General features: G+C 44.6%; 1 protein-coding gene across 16 annotated transcripts in view; it reads right to left on the bottom strand.

Moving 5' to 3' along the window:
- Positions 1-17,588, bottom strand: part of LOC109866033 (plakophilin-4-like) — a 128,062-nt gene that overhangs the window by 32,307 nt on the left and 78,167 nt on the right. For 9 of the 16 annotated variants that reach the window (XM_020454625.2, XM_020454604.2, XM_020454610.2 and 6 more), the window contains 3 exons: positions 6,959-7,153; positions 3,966-4,176; positions 2,284-2,416 (listed from right to left, as the gene is read on the bottom strand). In XM_020454625.2, coding sequence (XP_020310214.1) covers positions 2,284-2,416; positions 3,966-4,176; positions 6,959-7,153 — 539 coding nt within the window. Of the gene's footprint in view, positions 1-2,274; positions 2,417-3,965; positions 4,177-6,958; positions 7,154-17,588 lie in introns of all 16 variants that reach the window. The other 7 variants (XM_020454577.2, XM_031794425.1, XM_031794404.1 and 4 more) reach the window with 2 other exon arrangements.

The following is a 17,588-nucleotide window of genomic DNA, read 5'->3' as shown; positions in this document are numbered from 1 at the left end:
TTTGTCCCCAGAACAGCCTCAATTCACCGGGGCATGGCCTCTACAAGGTGTCAAAAGCGCTCCACAGGGATGCTGGCCCATGTTGACTCCAATGTTTCCCACAGTTGTGTCAAGTTGGCTGGATGTCCTTTAGGTGGTGGACCATTCCCGATACACCCGGGAAACTGTTGAGCGTGGAGAAACCCAGCAGCGTTGCAGTTCTTGACAAACTGGTGCGCCTGTCACCTACTACCAGACCCCGTTCAAAGGCACTTACATTTTTTTGTCTTGCCCATTCACCCTCTGAATGGCACACATACACAATCCATGTCTCAATTGTCTCAAGGCTTAAAAGTCCTTCTTTAACCTGTCTCCTCCCCTTCAGCTACACTGATGGAAGTGGATTTAACAAGTGACATCAATAAGGGATCATAGCTTTCACCTGGTCAGTCTATGTTATGGAAAGAGCAGGTGTTAATGTTTTGTATGTTCAGTGAAGCCACTACTGATCTTAAGAGATCAGCTTTACCAGCCGGCAACAGTACCAGCACCCTGTGGAGCTGTGAAATTCCAGAGGGAGCTGGAGTGGAATGGAGTCGCCACCCCAGCCCAGCCAGGGAGGGAAAGAGAGAGAAGGAGAGAGCCTCTGCAGCAGCATAGTCTCTCAAAGCCTGGGTGAATCTCAATTGCACTTCCTTGATTCCTCAAGTCCTCTCTCATTGGCCCCTTCTCAAAATGCATTGCAAGAAAATGTCTGAGGTTCCTCCCGTACGTTATGAGAAGGAGACGAGAGGGGAGGACGAAGGGGTCTGAATACTTTTCGAATGCACTGTATTTATTTCTAAACATTCCTAATAATAAGCACATTTCTTTGCTTACAACATGGAAATTAACCATGGAAAAAGTGTCCATTTGCAATTTAAGTATATAGACAATGTGTCTTTTTTTTGTGGTTTATTTTACCCCCTTTTTCTACCCAATTTCGTAATATCCAATTGCGATTTCATCTCATCGCTGCACCTTCCCAATGGGTTTGGGAGAGACGTCCTCTGAAACATGACCTGCCAAACCGCGCTTCTTAACACCCACCCACTTAACCCAGAAGCCAGCTGCACCAATGTGTCGGAGGAAACACCGCCCAACTGACGACCAAAGTTTGCTGTTTGTTAGGCCTACTCATCTTGTTGGCTGAGTAAATTGGGACCGTTCTTCTAGCATCTTCAATGTGCGCCTCGGAATTCGATAAGGACGCGCACAGTCGCGTCCCCGATGTGTCTGTCTTCACTTATAGCCTACTTTGGAGCTAAATTGCCTGTGAGAAGGACTTGATCACGTAAGGCTAGAATTGAGATATCTGCCGGGAGAAGGGAATTATAATTATTATAATCAGCCCGAGGGCACATTGGGCCACTTTGGTCTCAAGGCATAGATTGATTTATGGGGCATTACGTCCACACAAGGGGGATGCCGCTGGGAAATTTGAGGCCTGGTGAGAATATTATCAAGTGCTTGTCGAATTGTGAATGAAAGACTTATGAAGTGTGTGCAGCCTGCGCAAGAAACAACGCAGAACTCATGCATTTCATGCAACTTCGCATCATGCAGCCTTAGAATGTATTCAAAATGAAAACATCTAGCCCAACGTTTGTATCACAACTAAAGTTAAATAAATATCCCTAAACTAAGTATTTGAGAGGACCTGTTTCTTCGTTAACCGCTCAGCACAGAACAGCCGCATGTGCGCACCACGACGGAAATCATTTGGAGAAAATAGCCGAATAAAATAGAAAGGCTATGTTCAATCGTATTCTTCATGCTATAAAAGAATGCCACGGAATCCTAAGCAAATCTTGTCTGCTAAAAGAACTAGTGTAGCCCACAGCCATATGGCATAGCCAGATCAGGCCCTAACATAAGGACAACTCAGAGTATGCTATTCTGTTCTTCTGAAATAGAATACATTTTCTTCATATCTCGTTTCTTTAGATCGGTCTAAAATAAATAACTGATTTAATGTGAAGGCGTAGGCTATGTTACATGGATTCGTTTGACTTTTTTCAAAATGTAGATGTTCCAAAGGTCTGCATCAGTGGCTTTTAGGCTAAGCGTGGAAGTCAGGAGATGCTAAACGTGTTGACGGTCATTTACCATGAGACCGGCAGTTATTTACATGACAATCACTGGCTGACAGAATGTCATGACTGCCACATCCCCCCCCCCCCTTGGGATGGGCAGCACATCACAGTGATTTGCATGCTGGGGACTGACGAAGGATCTGGGGGGAGCAGTGCGTACGTAATGTACCTCCGCCTTGACTCGATTATCGCCGAAGCACAGGTGCTGCAGGTATGCGGCGGCGTTGGCCTGCACCGAGGGGAACTGGTGCTGCAGCATATGAATGACCTCGGGCAGCTCTGGGTCACGCCAGGCAAACTCCCTGGAACACAGACAGAGAGATAGACACACACGCACAGAGACACACACAAAGCAGTGCAACGTCAGCACACAGCTATATCCACCCACAGTCCACAGGGCTGGGGCACACGGCAAAACGTTTCAAGCACCAGGAAATGACATTGACATCTATTACACTGCAGGATTGTTTCTTTTCTCCCAATATATAAAAAGGCTGAGATTTCACTCCAGTTTCATTTGTAAAACCAGAAGGCATGTCTTGCCTTTTGGAGACTCCTGACTCATGAGGCTTCGTTGAATCTGTCTAAAAAGACGTCGACTAGAACGAATGACCTTTGTGACAAGAGAAAAGCGTAGATATTACCAAGTCTGCTTCTGGTTCAGAGCTTGTATTTATCTCTGACCGCCAAAAAAAACTCTTCTGACTAGCGGAGTAAAGAAAAGGAGAGGAAATGAGAAAGTAGGAAAGTGGGGTGCACGTCCACATTGTGACAGAATTGGCTGTGTTGATGTGTGAGGTGTCGGCCTGCCCTTGCCTCAGCGTGTTACATGAAGCAAGACGCCAGTCCAATCAAATCAAAATACAATTTTCTTCTAAATTACCCCGGGGACACAAAAAGTTGATACCATCACCACTGCTACATGTCATCCGTTTGGCAGTAGAGACCCAGTTGATGAAACATGCCTTTTCTTAGTGCAGGTGCTTTTAGGCCTGCCTCTGGATTGCAACCCAAATGGCACCCTACTCCCTTTATAGTGCACTACTTTGACCAGGGCCCATAGCCACTATATAGGGGAGAGTCAGGAGGCACCCTTGGTCTGAGCATGGTCTGCTGTGTAGAGCAGGCAGGGAGGGAGGCCTCCTGTCACCCTCTCACTGCTCTCAGCTAGAGCAGGACTCCGGGTGTGAACAGCACTCCCAAGGTCAGGGGTTCAGCGCTCCGGGTCCACAAACCCAGCCATGCTTACATAGTACACACGCCTCTGTAGCAAGAGCAGACGCAGCAGTTCACTGAATCAGGGGGTCCTTTGTAGAGTGGTCCGTCTAGCCATTTGTGCAGGAAATGAAAACCTCTAGTGTATTCAAGGTTTTCCACTTAAAAATGTTACTTGATTTGCCAAAACAAAAAAATGTATCAACTCCTACAAAAGAAAACGGCCATTAATTATAATCCACATAATAATTCACATTTCCTGTTGCTGCGGGATTATTTTCCTGCTGTGGCAAACTTGGCTCAAATTAAGATCCGACATCTGTATCTTAATGGCTAAGGCTCTGGATGGCTGCCCAGGGGGCTGTGTGTGTGTGAACAGTAACACTAGTGTTGACCCAGCAGTAAATACAGTAGTAGCCCCGTAAACCAGGTTAGAAGCACTGTTAAAACCCAGTGAATGACAAGGGAGGGATGAATTAGTCGGAACCAAACCGTTCAAAACAGGGAGGGATCTGTCAGAATTCGTCCAATAAGAAACGGATGTTTCCGTTTTACGGTGCAAAGTTTTGCTAAGGTGCGGACTAATGACAACGACCCAGCGCTTGTAGCTTAGTGGCTTAGAGCCTAGTGCTTTACCTCGGGTCCTTCTGGATGCTGTCTATGGAGGGCGAGCGGGTGGCCCCGTCATCCATGACGACCGGCTGCCTGACGTAGTTGCCCTCGGAGGGCCGGTACTGAGCCAAGCGGTAGGGCTCTGCGTACGTGGCCGCCGTGTTCAGAGCGTAGTTGCTTCTTTGGTACGTCATGGCACTACGCTGGCTGGAGGTCCTCTGAAGGGTCCCCACGCCTGAGAGACCAACGAAAAACAACTCAGATTGATATCGAACAAGACAAGTATACAGCAGCTACCAGACCTCATCTACAACTCCCTGGGCTAGTGAAGATTAGCAGTGTTTTTTCAAACCTTTTTCACCTCAGAAAACGTGACCAAAACAGAACCCCTTTTCTCTGAATAGTGCACTACTTTTGACCATGGCACATAGGGCTCTGGTTAAAAGTAGTGCACTCTATAAGGAATAGGGTGCCATTTGGGACACACCCCGAGGCGTGCTGACCGGAGCGGAAAACACTAGGCTTTTTGACTCGCACACACCGTTTCTTCCAATCTGGATCCACTTAATGAAAGAGGGTAAAATGGTGCTCCCATGATTCCACACTACTCCTCCTTCAAAAAGGGACCGTTTTGTTGTTGTCGTTTCGTTCATTAACGATGTAGGACTGAGCAAGCCAGATCCTGCCTTGTAGTAGGTGATCCAGCAACACACCTCTCATCCCTCTCTCCTCTCCTCCCTGCTTCAGTGTGGCCTGAGGCCAGTGAGCCCTGGCTGTGTCCGACACAGGAATAGACACACAGTCCTCCCTCTTTAGGTGAAACAGCAGCAGTGCTAAGCTAACACACCAACAGGATATCCTTCCATCCAGGCCAGGGTAAATATTTAGTCTGCCATAATTTTAACTGTGTCATCGTCCTTAAACAATGTCTATTTTTCTGCCCCTCTCCCCTCCTTGCGTTGTGATATTGTGACCTAGTTTCTAGCACAATATGCCCTACATACTCTCTCACACACACACACACACACACAGCCTGGCCTGCCTTCCTGCTCCGAACAAACAGAGCAGAGACCATGTGACTGCTGCTCTCCTTCCCTCCGGTCAGATCTCTATCCTGCCATGCTGCAGGGACTGGGCCTGCACACAGCGCACACACACACACAGTCCCTCCTACAAGAAACAACACGTCAACTTGAAGCTGCACTCCAAAAATAAAAAATGCTCACATCAATACCTCTCTCTATTTGGCAGTTCATAGGCCAGATCTGTGATATCATGATGACACGCTACTAAAATCCTCTTTAAAAAAAAAAAAAGCTACATCCATCTTTTAAATGTCATACCCGACCTCTACGACTTGCTTTTTTTGCAACAGTGATCGATATTTCCATTTAGCATAAAAACCTTGGTTGTCACTCCCCCAAAAAATACAGACCACCAGAAATACTGTAGATAAAGAATTTATGGGGAAAAAGTCCATCAAATTGAATTTCACACTATAACAAAGGGTGCTTGGGGATCAAATTAGATTTTTTATTTCAAATGATCTTCGGTAAAGACTCCAAACAACCTTTTTTGCCTTCCTCTCAATATACCCGGGCCGCGAGCCTAACATGGGTGCTAATCGTTATCTGAAAGGAGTCGTCTTCTGAGCATCAATACCATTTATTACTGAACTTATCAGTCCGTGAGGATCTCACGTCTGCTGTAAAGAGGATGCTAAATGGCTGTGTGCTGGAGGAGCGATGATAGAATTCTAACATCCAAACCCAGCTGGCCATGGCTACCTCCCAAATAGAGCCCTGTTACCTATAAAGTACACAAGGGATAGCATGCCCTACTTTTGGGCCCCAGTCAATCAAAAGTGTCGAGCACTTAAAATAGGGAGTAGGGTGCCATTTGGGACGCTGACTGTATGGACACGCTGCTGTTCCCTGGCCCCTCATCCCTCTTCTCATTATGAGTGTGACACACAGGTAATTGACTCCTTTGTGGCTGGCGTATCAGCCCATGCCTGTCTCCTTCCTCTCCTGTCTCAGACCCATCTCTGACGAAGGAGGGAGGAAAGGAGGGCAAGATAGGTAGACTGGCAGGCAGTCTGGCTGGGCTGGATGGCTGTCTGGCTTGGACAAAGTGTTCCCAGGAGAGATCACATAAGAGAGAAAAAGAGAAGGAGGGGAGTGGGTGAGCGAGAGAGAGAGCGAGCGCGAGAGACAGTGAGAGAGCGAGAGTGAACGAGAGCAAGAGAGAGAACCTGGGCTAGAGTGGGAAAGGCAGGGGGAGTAGCCATGTAACAGCTATGTTTAAACTATGACAGAGTCAATGTAAATGATTTAAAAGACTGCTCTCGCTCTCCTCAACATCCCCATCTGTTTCTCACCAACGCTGCTGATCAAATCAGCTTATTGATGCCTTGGTTTCATCCTGATTGCATTAGTGTTCTCATCATTAGACATTGAGATGACGTTAACCAAGGCATTTTGGGAAAGTTAAAGAAATCAACGGTTGGAATAAGTAAGAAAGGAATAAGCAGCAAATCCTCCAAACAGGATTTGTGGAAAACCTGGACATTTTTAGAAAATGACCTGAATTTTGCAGCCTTAAGATGAAGTGTAGAGCAGTGTTTTTCAAACCTCTCCTTGGGCCCACAAGCCGTTCCATGCATTTTAAGTTCACTATTCAACTTGTCAACTAATCATTAAGCCCTTGAATAGGTGAATCAGGTGAGCTAGTTCAGAGCTACAACTAAATTGTGAAACGTCTGGGAGACCCCAAGGAGAGGTTTGAAAACCAATTGTGTACAGCAGAGCTGTCAAAGTCAATCCATGGAGGGCCTAGTGTCTGCTGGTTTTCAGGTTTTTACCTTTCAATTAAGACCTAGACAACCGAGTTCCTTATTAATCATTGACATTAATTCATCAATCAAGTACAAAGGAGGAGCGAAAACCTGCAGACACTCGGCCCTCCGTGGAACGAGTTTGACACGTGGTGCACCTCATAGCAGTCTAGTGTTCTACCTGACGGACTCCTGTAGATGGCGCTCTGCGAGGAGTTGTTGAGGTCCACTGGGTCGTGGTGGTTGGGGCTACGGTACAGGGGCCCCTGGAAGGTCCTGTCCTCGTAGATGGGCGTGATGTGGCGGTCAGGGGACATGGCTGACCTCAGGTCCTGGCCCAGCTGGCTGTGCTGACTGGCATACGAGCTCCGCATGCCTAAAGGGATGGAGAGCGTAAGTCTGCGTCCTGAATGGAAACGTATTCCCGAATCTAAGTGCATTCGTTTTTGACCAGAGCCCATTGGGCCTTAATAAGGAATAGGGTGTCATTTGGGGTACAGAATCAGACAGTAGTACAGGCTCAGGGTTAGAGACTGCCACCGGCCTCGTGTGTCTTCCTGTGTGTCACCCCTAATCCCCATTAGCATCACACAGTGACAGCTACTACACAGCAGCACACACCACAGCTAGCTAGGGATCAACTGCAATAATTCAGACACGCTCAAATTGCTAGCGAGAGCTCAGAGAAAAAAAACGCCATGTCCGTGCTGAAGTTTGACAGTTAAGCTGCTAAAGACGGACTTAATTGAAATTAATTCAGGGCTCATTTCCAATTCTGTGCAACGCTAAGGCAGTAGCTTTATGCCGTTTGTCAAGCCGCACCGCCCCCATCTCTCTGCTCCGCTCTCTCTCTTAATGATCCAGCTTTTTAACCTCATAGAGTTGATGTCCGTGCCCAGGGGAATTTGAATTGGCACAAAAAAAACTAAAATAAAACAAACAAAATCTGTCAGTTTAAGCTAGAGATATTGCATGGGATGTCTCTCAATGTCACACTTCCGCATCTGCGGTGAAAGGTGACAGCTAGAGTGGGGTTTGTAAGAGCACAAGACGTCCCAAAATTCAGTCTTCTCACAAAACCGTCCAGCATCCGAACGGTTTGGCCAACAAACTACACTATATATACAAACGTATGTGGACACCCCTTCAAATTAGTGGATTTGGTTATTTCAGCCACACCCTTTGCTGACGGGTGTATAAAATAGAGCACACAGCCATGCAATCTCCATAGGAAAAACAATAGCAGTAGAATGGCCTAACTGAAGAGCTCAGTGACTTTCAACGTGCACCGTCATAGGATGCCACCTTTCCAACAAGTGGGTTTGTAAAAAGTTCTGCCCTGGTGGAGCTGCCCCGATCAACTGTAAGTGCTGTTATTGTGAAGTGGAAACATCTCGGAACAACAAATGGCTCAGCCTCAAAGTGGTAGGCCACACAAGCTCACAGAACGGGACCCCTGAGTGCTGAAACGCGTAAAGATCTTTTGTCCTCGGTTGCAACACTCACTACAGAGTTCCAAACTGCCTCTGGAAACAACATCAGCAAGATGTTCATTGGGAGATTCATGAAATGGGTTTCCATGGCCGAGCAGCCGCACACAAGCCTAAGGTCAACATGCACAATGCCAAGCGTCGACTGGAGTGGTGTAAACCTGGCCGCCATTGGACTCTGGAGCAGTGGAACGCGTTCTCTGGAGTGATGAATCATGCTTTACCATCTGGCAGTCCGAGGGACAAATCTGGGTTTGGCGGATGCCAGGAGAACGCTACCTGCCTGAATGCATAGTGCCAACTGTAAAGTTTGGTGGAGGAGGAATAATGGTCTGGGGCTGTTTTTCACGGTCGGGCAAGGTCGCTTAGTTCCAGTGAAGGGAAATCTTAACGCTACAGCATACAATTACATTCTAGACCATTCTGTACTTCCAACCTTGTGGCAACAGTTTGGGGAAGGCTCTTTCCTCTTTCAGCATGACAATGCCACCGAGCACAAAGCAAGGTTTCAGAAATGGTTTGTCAAGATTGGTGTGAAAGAACTTGACTGGCCTGCACAGAGCACTGACCTCAACCCCATTGAACACCTTTGGGATGAATTGGAATGTCAGTGCCGGACCTCAATGCTAATGGCTGAATGGAAGTCCCCGCAGCAATGTTCCAAAATCTAGTGGAAATCCTTCCCAGAAGAGTGGAGACTGTTATTGCAGCACAGGGGGAACAACTCCATATCAAATGCCCATGATTTTGGAATAAGATGTTCAAATGGGCAGGTGTCCACATACTTTTGGTCATGTAGTGCATCCGTTGTTCCATCCTTACGGGTTAATAAGCTCTCTTTGCAGCTCTCAGCAGAAAAAGTAACACTTAGCCATATAGACTGTACACAAACCATTAGGAACACCTTCCTAATATTGAGTTGCGCCTCCTTTTGCCCTCAATTCGGGGCGTGGACTCTACAAGGTGTTGACTCCAATGCTTCCCACAGTCAAGTTGTCTGGATGTCCTTGGGTGGTGGACCATTGTTGATATACACGGCAAACTGTTGATCATGACACAAATCGGTACACCTGGCCTGGCACCTACTACCATGCCCTGTTCAAAGGCACTTCAATATTTTGTCTTGCCCATTCACCCCCTGTATGGCACACATATACAACCCATGTCTCAAGTAGAGCTCGATTAATCGGAATGGCCGATTAATTAGGGCTGATTTCAAGTTTTCATAACAATCTTGCAACCTTATGGTTAATTAACTAGCCAAACGCTCTAACCACCTGCCTCTCATTGCACTCCACGAGGAGCCTGCCTGTTACGCAAATGCAGTAGAAGCCAAGGTACGTTGCTAGCTAGCATTACACTTATCTTATAAAAAACAATCAATCATAATCACTAGTTATAACTACACATGGTTGATGATATTACTCGTTTATCTAGCGTGTCCTGCATTGCATATAATCGATGCAACGCTGGGGGATGATTTAACAAAAGCGCATTTGCGAAAAAAAGCACAATCGTTGGACAACTGTACCTAACCATAAGCACCAATGCCTTTCTTAAAATCAATACACAGAAGTATATATTTTTAAACCTGCATATTTAGCTAAAAGAAATCTAGGTTAACAGGTAATATTAACCAGGTGAAATAGTGTAATTCAGTGTATATGCAACAGTTTGGGCAGCCTGGCTCATTGCGAACTAATTTGCCAGAATTTTACGTAATTATGACATAACATTGAAGTTTGTGCAATGTAACAACAATATTTAGACTAACGGGATGCCATCCATTCGATAAAATACCAAAGGCTCGTATTTCTGTGTGTTATTATGTTATAATTAAGTCTATGATTTGATAGAGCAGTCTGACTGAGCGATGGTAGGCAGCAGCAGGCTCGTAAGCATTCATTTAAACAGCACTTTCGTGTGTTTTGCCAGCAGCTCTTCGCAAGCACAGCGCTGTTTATGACTTCAAGCCTATCAGCCTAATGGCTGGTGTAAACGATGTGAAATGGCTAGCTAGTTAGCGGAGTGTGCGCTAATAGCGTTTCAAACGTCACTCTCTCTGAGACTTGGAGTAGTTATTCCCCTTGCTCTGCAAGGGCCGCGGCTTTTGTGGAGAGATGGGTAACGATGCTTCGAGTGTGGCTGTTGTCGATGTGTTCCTGGTTCGAGCCCAGGTAGGAGCGAGGAGAGGGACGGAAGCTATACTGTTACACTGGCAATACTATAGCGCCTATAAGAACATCCAATAGTCAAAGGTATATGAAATACAAATGGTATAGAGAGAAATAGTTAACTACAGCCTAAAACCTCTTACCTTGGAATATTGAAGTCTCATGTTAAAAGGAACCACCATTGTTCTCATGTTCTGAGCAAGGAACTCAAAACGTTAGCTTTTTTACATGGTACATATTGCACTTTTACTTCTCCAAAACGTTGTTTTTGCATTATTTAAACCAAATTGAACATGTTTCATTGTTTATTTGTGGCTAAATTGATTTTGTGGCTACACCTGGGGGTGAATCCCAAATGGCACCCTATTCCCGATGCAGAGCACTATAAAAGGGCGCCATTTGGAACTCGTCTTGATAGGCTAGACGTTGCCTTCCCCATCAGGCTTTCTAGTGAGAGTGAATTGATATATGGGCTAGTAGAACACACGGCTGAGCCAGCAGATGTCAGGAGGTGTGTGTGTTTCTGTAAATGGAGGAAGGGGGTGGGTTCTCCTAACCATAAGCTCATTTACCAGGGGAAAGCCCTGATGAGGTCAATCAAATTAGAAATTCACACCAGATGACCCACCATGACAACAGTATTTGGGGGAGTCACAACCCAGCACGGCTGACTGACGGAGGTCTGGTCGGTCCGGATGTGGAACAATGTCTGCCTGCATCCCAAATGGCACCTCATACCCTTTAAAGTGCAGTACTTTAGACCACTACATAGGCAATTGGGTACCATTTGGGACGCAACCGGAGCCTACAGCAGGAAAGCAGCATCTGCCACTACGCATCCAGGCGTATAAATCCAGCCTGCAGTTATTACCGCCGCGGCCGGCCCAAAGCTCACAAGCCTTAGCTCCTAACAGCGCAATACCCTCTAGTCCCCTCTGCTTCAGGGTAACAGATCCCATACACATGGCTCATGTGGATATATGACCTAACCTCGCATCAAGGGGACTCAACTCCCCAGCGCAAGAGAGAGACTGCAGTGGCCGAGTCACTGAGCACTCACTGCATACTTCGCTCACTTCAATAGAGCCCAAACACAATTATTTTTTGGCTCAGGTCCAACACCGCTAGTCGAGCAGAGGCTCTCAAGCTGCTCAACACTGCCATGCGTTAATGAGATAAATGAGGGATTCTTATCAGAGTTCAGAACAGCGAAAATGAAAGTGTTTGTCTTTCCGGGGAGAGCTGAAGCCCAGTAAGGCAGCTGTAGGTTGTGTCCCAAATGACACCCCATGTGGGTCCTGGTCAAAACTAGCGCTCAAAAAAAAAAAAAAGGGAATAGGTTGCCATTTGGGACACAGGTATAACCACTCAGCATCAGCACACTTGCCTACTCTCCCTCAGAAACGGTGCCAAATAAACATGACCTCTGGAGCATCCGCAGCGTGCGGTCAGCTGTTGAGAGACACCCAGGGGAGAGCTTCTTATTCGGGGGGGCGAGACCCCGAATAACCACCAGCTTCGCACACTAACTAATGAACAGCTAAATGGCGAGCCAGTGGAGAATAAACCCTATTCAAACAACTTACTGGGGGGGACATGATAAGCATAGATAATGTCATCCGCTAAAACTGTAGTTCTCCATGGGTTACTAGAAAGCACATTAATACATTAGATCAAAGAGGATGGGAAAATAAGCAACTACTGGCAAAATGGTAATATGTGGTAATAATAGAGGGGTTGCAAAAGACTAGATGAATCAGCGTTGTTCCAATGTACATTTGTCAACGTATGACTTGGAATCTACATGGAAAATACTTTGGATTTGAGGGCGAAATATCAGCCAGAGGATTATGGCATCATTGTAGCCAATTTTCAACAGATATAAAATATGTTGAATTTGTACCTTTGAAACAATGTCAGATCCCCAACATTATATCCACTATGAGAAAAAAACAATAGGCTGGGCAGTACCTCCTACTGGAAAGATGATCTATCTACAGCTATTTATTTGGTCTCAGATCCAGGGTTTGAACCAAGCCCAGCCCTGCTTAGCTTCGACATTTGTCACTGACTATTACCAATATGCTATCGTGAGAATGATTAGAGAGATCTCTTAATAACAAAATATATTCACTGTTGCTATCGAAGTCATTCCAAAAGGGTAGGTTTAACAGAGCAAATTAAATGTATTTGGTATTTTATTAGGATCCCCATTAGCTGTTGCAAAAGCAGCAGCTACTCTTCCTGGGGTCTAACACAAAACATAATGACATATCACAGAACATCAATAGACAAGAACAGCTCAAGGACAGAACGACAGATTTTTTTTTTAAAGGGACACGTAGCCTACATATCAATGCATACAAACCCACACAATCTAGGTCTAATAGGGGAGAGGCTTTGTGTCATGAGGTGTTGTTTTATCAGTTTTTTTAAAATCAGGTTTGCTGTTTATTTGAGCAATCTGAGATGGAAGGAAGTTCCATGCAATAACGGCTCTATAAAATACTGTACGTTTTCTTGAATTTGTTCTGGATTTGGGGACTGTGAAAAGACCCCTGGTGGCATGTCTGGTGGGATAAGTGTGTATTTGTCAGAGCTGTGTGTAAGTTGACAATGCAAACTATTTGGGATTTTCAACACAATGTTTCTTACAGAAATAAGTGATGCAGTCAGACTCTCCTCAACTCTTAGCCAAGAGAGACTGGCATGTTTAGTATTTATATCAGCCCTCTGATTACAATTAAGAGCGAAACATGCCGCTCTGTTCTGTGCCAGCTGCAGCTTAACTAGGTCTTTCCTTGCAGAACTGGACCACACGCCTGGACAATAATCAAGATTAGACAAAACTAGAGCCTGCAGGACTTGCTTTTTGGAGTGTGGTGTCAAAAAAGCAGAGCATCTCTTTATTACGGCTAGACCTCTCCCCATCTGTGCAACCATTGAATCTATACGTTTTGACCTTGGCATTACCTTCGGTTGTAAACTGTCAAGTAATTTAGTCTCCTCAATTTGTTCAACAGCCATAACATTCATTACCAGATTCAGCTGAGTTCTAGAACTTAAGGAATTATTTGTACCAAATTCAATGCTCTTAGTTTTAGAGATGTTCAGGAACAGTTTATTACTGGCCACCCATTCCAAAACTGACTGCAACTCTTTGTTAAGGGTTTCAGTGACTTAATTAGCTGTGGTTGCTGATGCGTATATGGTTGAATCAGCAACATAAATGGACACACATGCTTTGCTTAATGCCTGTGGCCGGTCATTGGTAAAAATAGAAAAGACTAGAGGGCCTAGAGAGCTGTAACCATACTTTGTAAGTCAAATATCGTCAATGATACTACTTAGGCCTTTATATAGCATTTGAAAAGTCATCAACTTAAACAAGCCCACTGGGAACAGTCTAGTTTTGATTTACATTTTGTTGTCAATGGACGTGAATTCAATGTGAAATCTCCCCCCACACAACATTTTTAAAAGTTGGGTGAAAAATATACAAAATTCCCTTACGTTGATTACTTTTTTCAAATCCAAATCAGTTTTCTACATTGATACGACATCCCAGGTTTTTTGTGTGGAAATGACGTGGAAACAACATTGACGCAACCCGTTTTTGCCAAGTGGGAGGGTTCAACAAAAAAAAGGACAGCTTTGGTCAATTTCAAATTGAATCAAGTTAATCATTGTCTGATATACATCTCCACCTCAACCAAAAATCGAAGTAAAAATTTTTTTTGAACTAAATCAAAAGACAACGCAAACTTTTTTTAAAAGCGCATTTAAAGTTTGATATGATTTGATTTGATTAGATTTAGTCCTAATCTTTAACTTTCATTTTTGGTCGAGATGTATTTGTTTATTTGGATCCCCGTTAGCTTTAGCAGAAGAAGCTGCTACTCTTCCTGGGGGCCACAATAACACAAAACATGACAAGTAACAAAACACTGATAAGACAAGGTCAGTCAAACAAATTTCAAATACAACAACAAAAAATTGTGTGTTGGTGAGTGCGTGTCCCCTCACAGTCCCCGTCATTCCATGAGACGTTTGGAATGGTCTTCTTTTTTTTAAAGGTCATTTTGCTTTTTGCTTGAGTAATGGGAGATGGACGGGAGTTCCATGAGATCATGGCTCTGTATAATACTGTGCGTTGCAGTGAATTCATTTTGGACTTGGGGACTGTGAAGAGACCCCTGGTGGCATGTCTTGTGGGGTATGTATTGGTGTCTGAGCTGGATGTTATTTGATTATGCAGACAATCTGGAGGTTTCATTACAGCAATAACTCTCATAAAAGCTAGAAGATAATCAGTTAATCGCTCATCAACACACAACCAGGAAAGACTGGCATGCATGTTGTTGATGTTAGTGCTGTATGTGCAGTTAAGGGCAAGGCGTGTTTTGAGCCAGCTGCAGCTTTGCTAGGTCTTTCTTTTGTGAGACGTGAATCCAACACTGTGCCACTGACTTAATTCCAGTTGATCTACAAATTCATAATTAAAATGTTAGATTTTTGGTTGAGACAGGAATCCAAGTTAAAGAATAAGACTAAAACAAATGTTCAGAAACTTTACACAACGTTTGACTTGATTTTGTCCTATTCTTTCACTTTGATTCTTGGTTGAGACAAAGACGTGAATCCAACATATCAATTATTAATTTGTCGACAAACTGGAATTAAATCCAGGCTATGTGGCACAAAAGATACATCTCCTTCAAAATGTTGATTTTTGGTTGCGTTGACAACAAAGTGTCACGCCCTGGTCTTAGTATTTTGTGTTTTCTTTCTTTATTTGGTCGTTGTCTCTGATTGGGAACCATATTTAGGCAGCCATATTCTTTGAGTGTTTCGTGGGTGATTGTTCCTGTCTCTGTGTTAGTTGTCACCAGATAGGCTGTATAGGTTTTCATGGTCCGTTTGTTGTTTCTGTATTGTTCGTTTTTCTTCGTCATTAAACATGTATCGAATTAACCACGCTGCATTTTGGTCCGACTCTCCTTCGACGGAAGAAAACCGTAACACCAAGTACAATATCACTTTTGCAATTCGTCTACAACTAAATCAAAAATAAAAGTTAAATAATAGGATTAAGCCAGTAGCTCAGATTAAACTATCCAAGCATTAGATATCATTTAAAATGTTGATATTTGGTTTGCGTTGTCAACGCAATTTAATATGACTTTTGTAAGAGAGTGAATAGCCTAAAGTAAAGGCTCTTTTACAAAGTAATGTAACAGTATTTATTCAAACTCAAAATGAGTAACACATCCACTGCCACATTTTGAGGTTAGCATACTGTAACTATAAATGTCTTATCTAATCATAGAAAGCGTGCATATTCAAGATAGCCTGCAAGGGTCGCAGGTCTGTGGAGATCTTCACAATTGCTATAAAAATCGGTGATAACATTTAAATTGTTGTATAAAAAAAAAAAAACATTGCACTTTCAACCATTTTAAAAAGCACAACAAATACAGTGATAAAACATTTGAATGCAAACTAAACCAAAAATCATACATTGCTTTTCCATTGGAATTTGGTTGTGCTTTTAGATGGTTGAAAGCATAGTGATAACACATTGGGAATTCAACAAACTTCTAGCTGTCTTTTTGAGTGGGTGAATAAAAGGTTGAAATCTCATTGATCAACGTCTCAACCAAATATTACCCACATGTGGTGTGCCCAGTGGGTTGTCATTGGGGAGGTTGATGTGGGCTGCTGTGGTGACACATCCAGGCGGTGGCGCAGGCTCATATAGTCAATCTCCAACGCTTCAGACAACAGCGTTTCGATTGGCAGTAATTCGCTTGGGTTTCTCTTGTTGAAAGGTTTCTGATTAGAGAAGGGGAATATCAACGAGCCGGTGTTGGACACCACATCACAGCCCGCCACAGCCAAGTAAATCGGCTTATCCGTTGGACATGATGAGGGCTTTCAGTAGAACCGTAGCTTGAGGGGAGAAGAGGAGGAGAGGAAAAGAGAGAGAGGGGGAAAAAAAGGAGGAGGAGAGGAAGGAATCTCCCAGAGACAGGAGCTTCCATGCATATCCATCCCGCTCCGCTCTGCAGGCTCTCTCCCCGCCCTCTCCCCCATTCTCTAACTAACAGTACCATTATAAACCTTAGCACACACTAATCCCAGTGCCTTTATTCTGCTCCCTGGTGAAACGCAGCATTTCAGGTTCTAAAGCAGCTGCGAATTGTCTCTGAAAATAATATATGAATGGTGAACATTCATGGTGTGTTAGACTCATTTAACGCTGCCTTCACTTCCTCCCGTGGCCCGAACAGATTGCACTTGGCTAGACGTGCTGTAGGGAGGTGGCAATTTGGCACACTGACTCTGCAGAAACAAACATTTTTTTAAATGGATGCAGCGGACTTACATTCCTGAGCCAAAATAATTCGCTAAAACTTTTCCCAACATAGGGGCAAGAAATGACAAAATCCATTAAGACAATCTGATCTGCTCTCGATCATGCAGAAGATTACTAACTTAAGTATGGAAATCAGCAGGCTATAAGTAAACACCACTCTTTCCGTAAACCAAAGCATAAGGCTTTACTAGGCGTGGGCTGAGGGCCACACGTGCCTAAAATGCTGTTGATCCACATTTCCCTTTGCTCTCCTCCAGTGCTCTGAAATGGACATCGGACATAATTACAGGAACGTTTTTCAGAGAGATGACTTCCTGCCAATGCTGGAGCTTGGGGGGAGCAGGGAGGATGGTGGTCTGGATCTGGCCAAAGTGAGAGAGGGAGCTGCAGCCAATCTGCAGGCTCAGGTTTCAGCTGGCATTTGCCAACTGAACGCCAACGAGTGCGGGCATGTGAACGTCAACATCCCAGTCAGTGCTGCCACAGCTGCTCAAGCATCTGACATAATCCACGGGTCACTCAGGCTGTCCTGACCCAGACAAGGAGAGGAGCTGTGCAATGCTGCCATCAAAGGACATACAGTATGTGACTTTGTGTCGGATAGTTTCTATGGGGACAGCTAGGTGAGAGGAGGCATGAGGGTTTGGGACAGAGGCAGACAGCAGAATTCAGAAGAGACCTATTGGGCTTGGACGGGCCACAGTGGCCAACGTGTCTACAGACTTTGCACCTCAGAGAAGAGGTTTAAAAAGCCATGAGATATCAGTC

This window comes from Oncorhynchus kisutch, linkage group LG2 (assembly GCF_002021735.2).
Source record: "Oncorhynchus kisutch isolate 150728-3 linkage group LG2, Okis_V2, whole genome shotgun sequence".
Lineage (NCBI taxonomy): Eukaryota > Metazoa > Chordata > Actinopteri > Salmoniformes > Salmonidae > Oncorhynchus > Oncorhynchus kisutch.
This window is presented reverse-complemented; position numbering and strand designations above follow the sequence as displayed.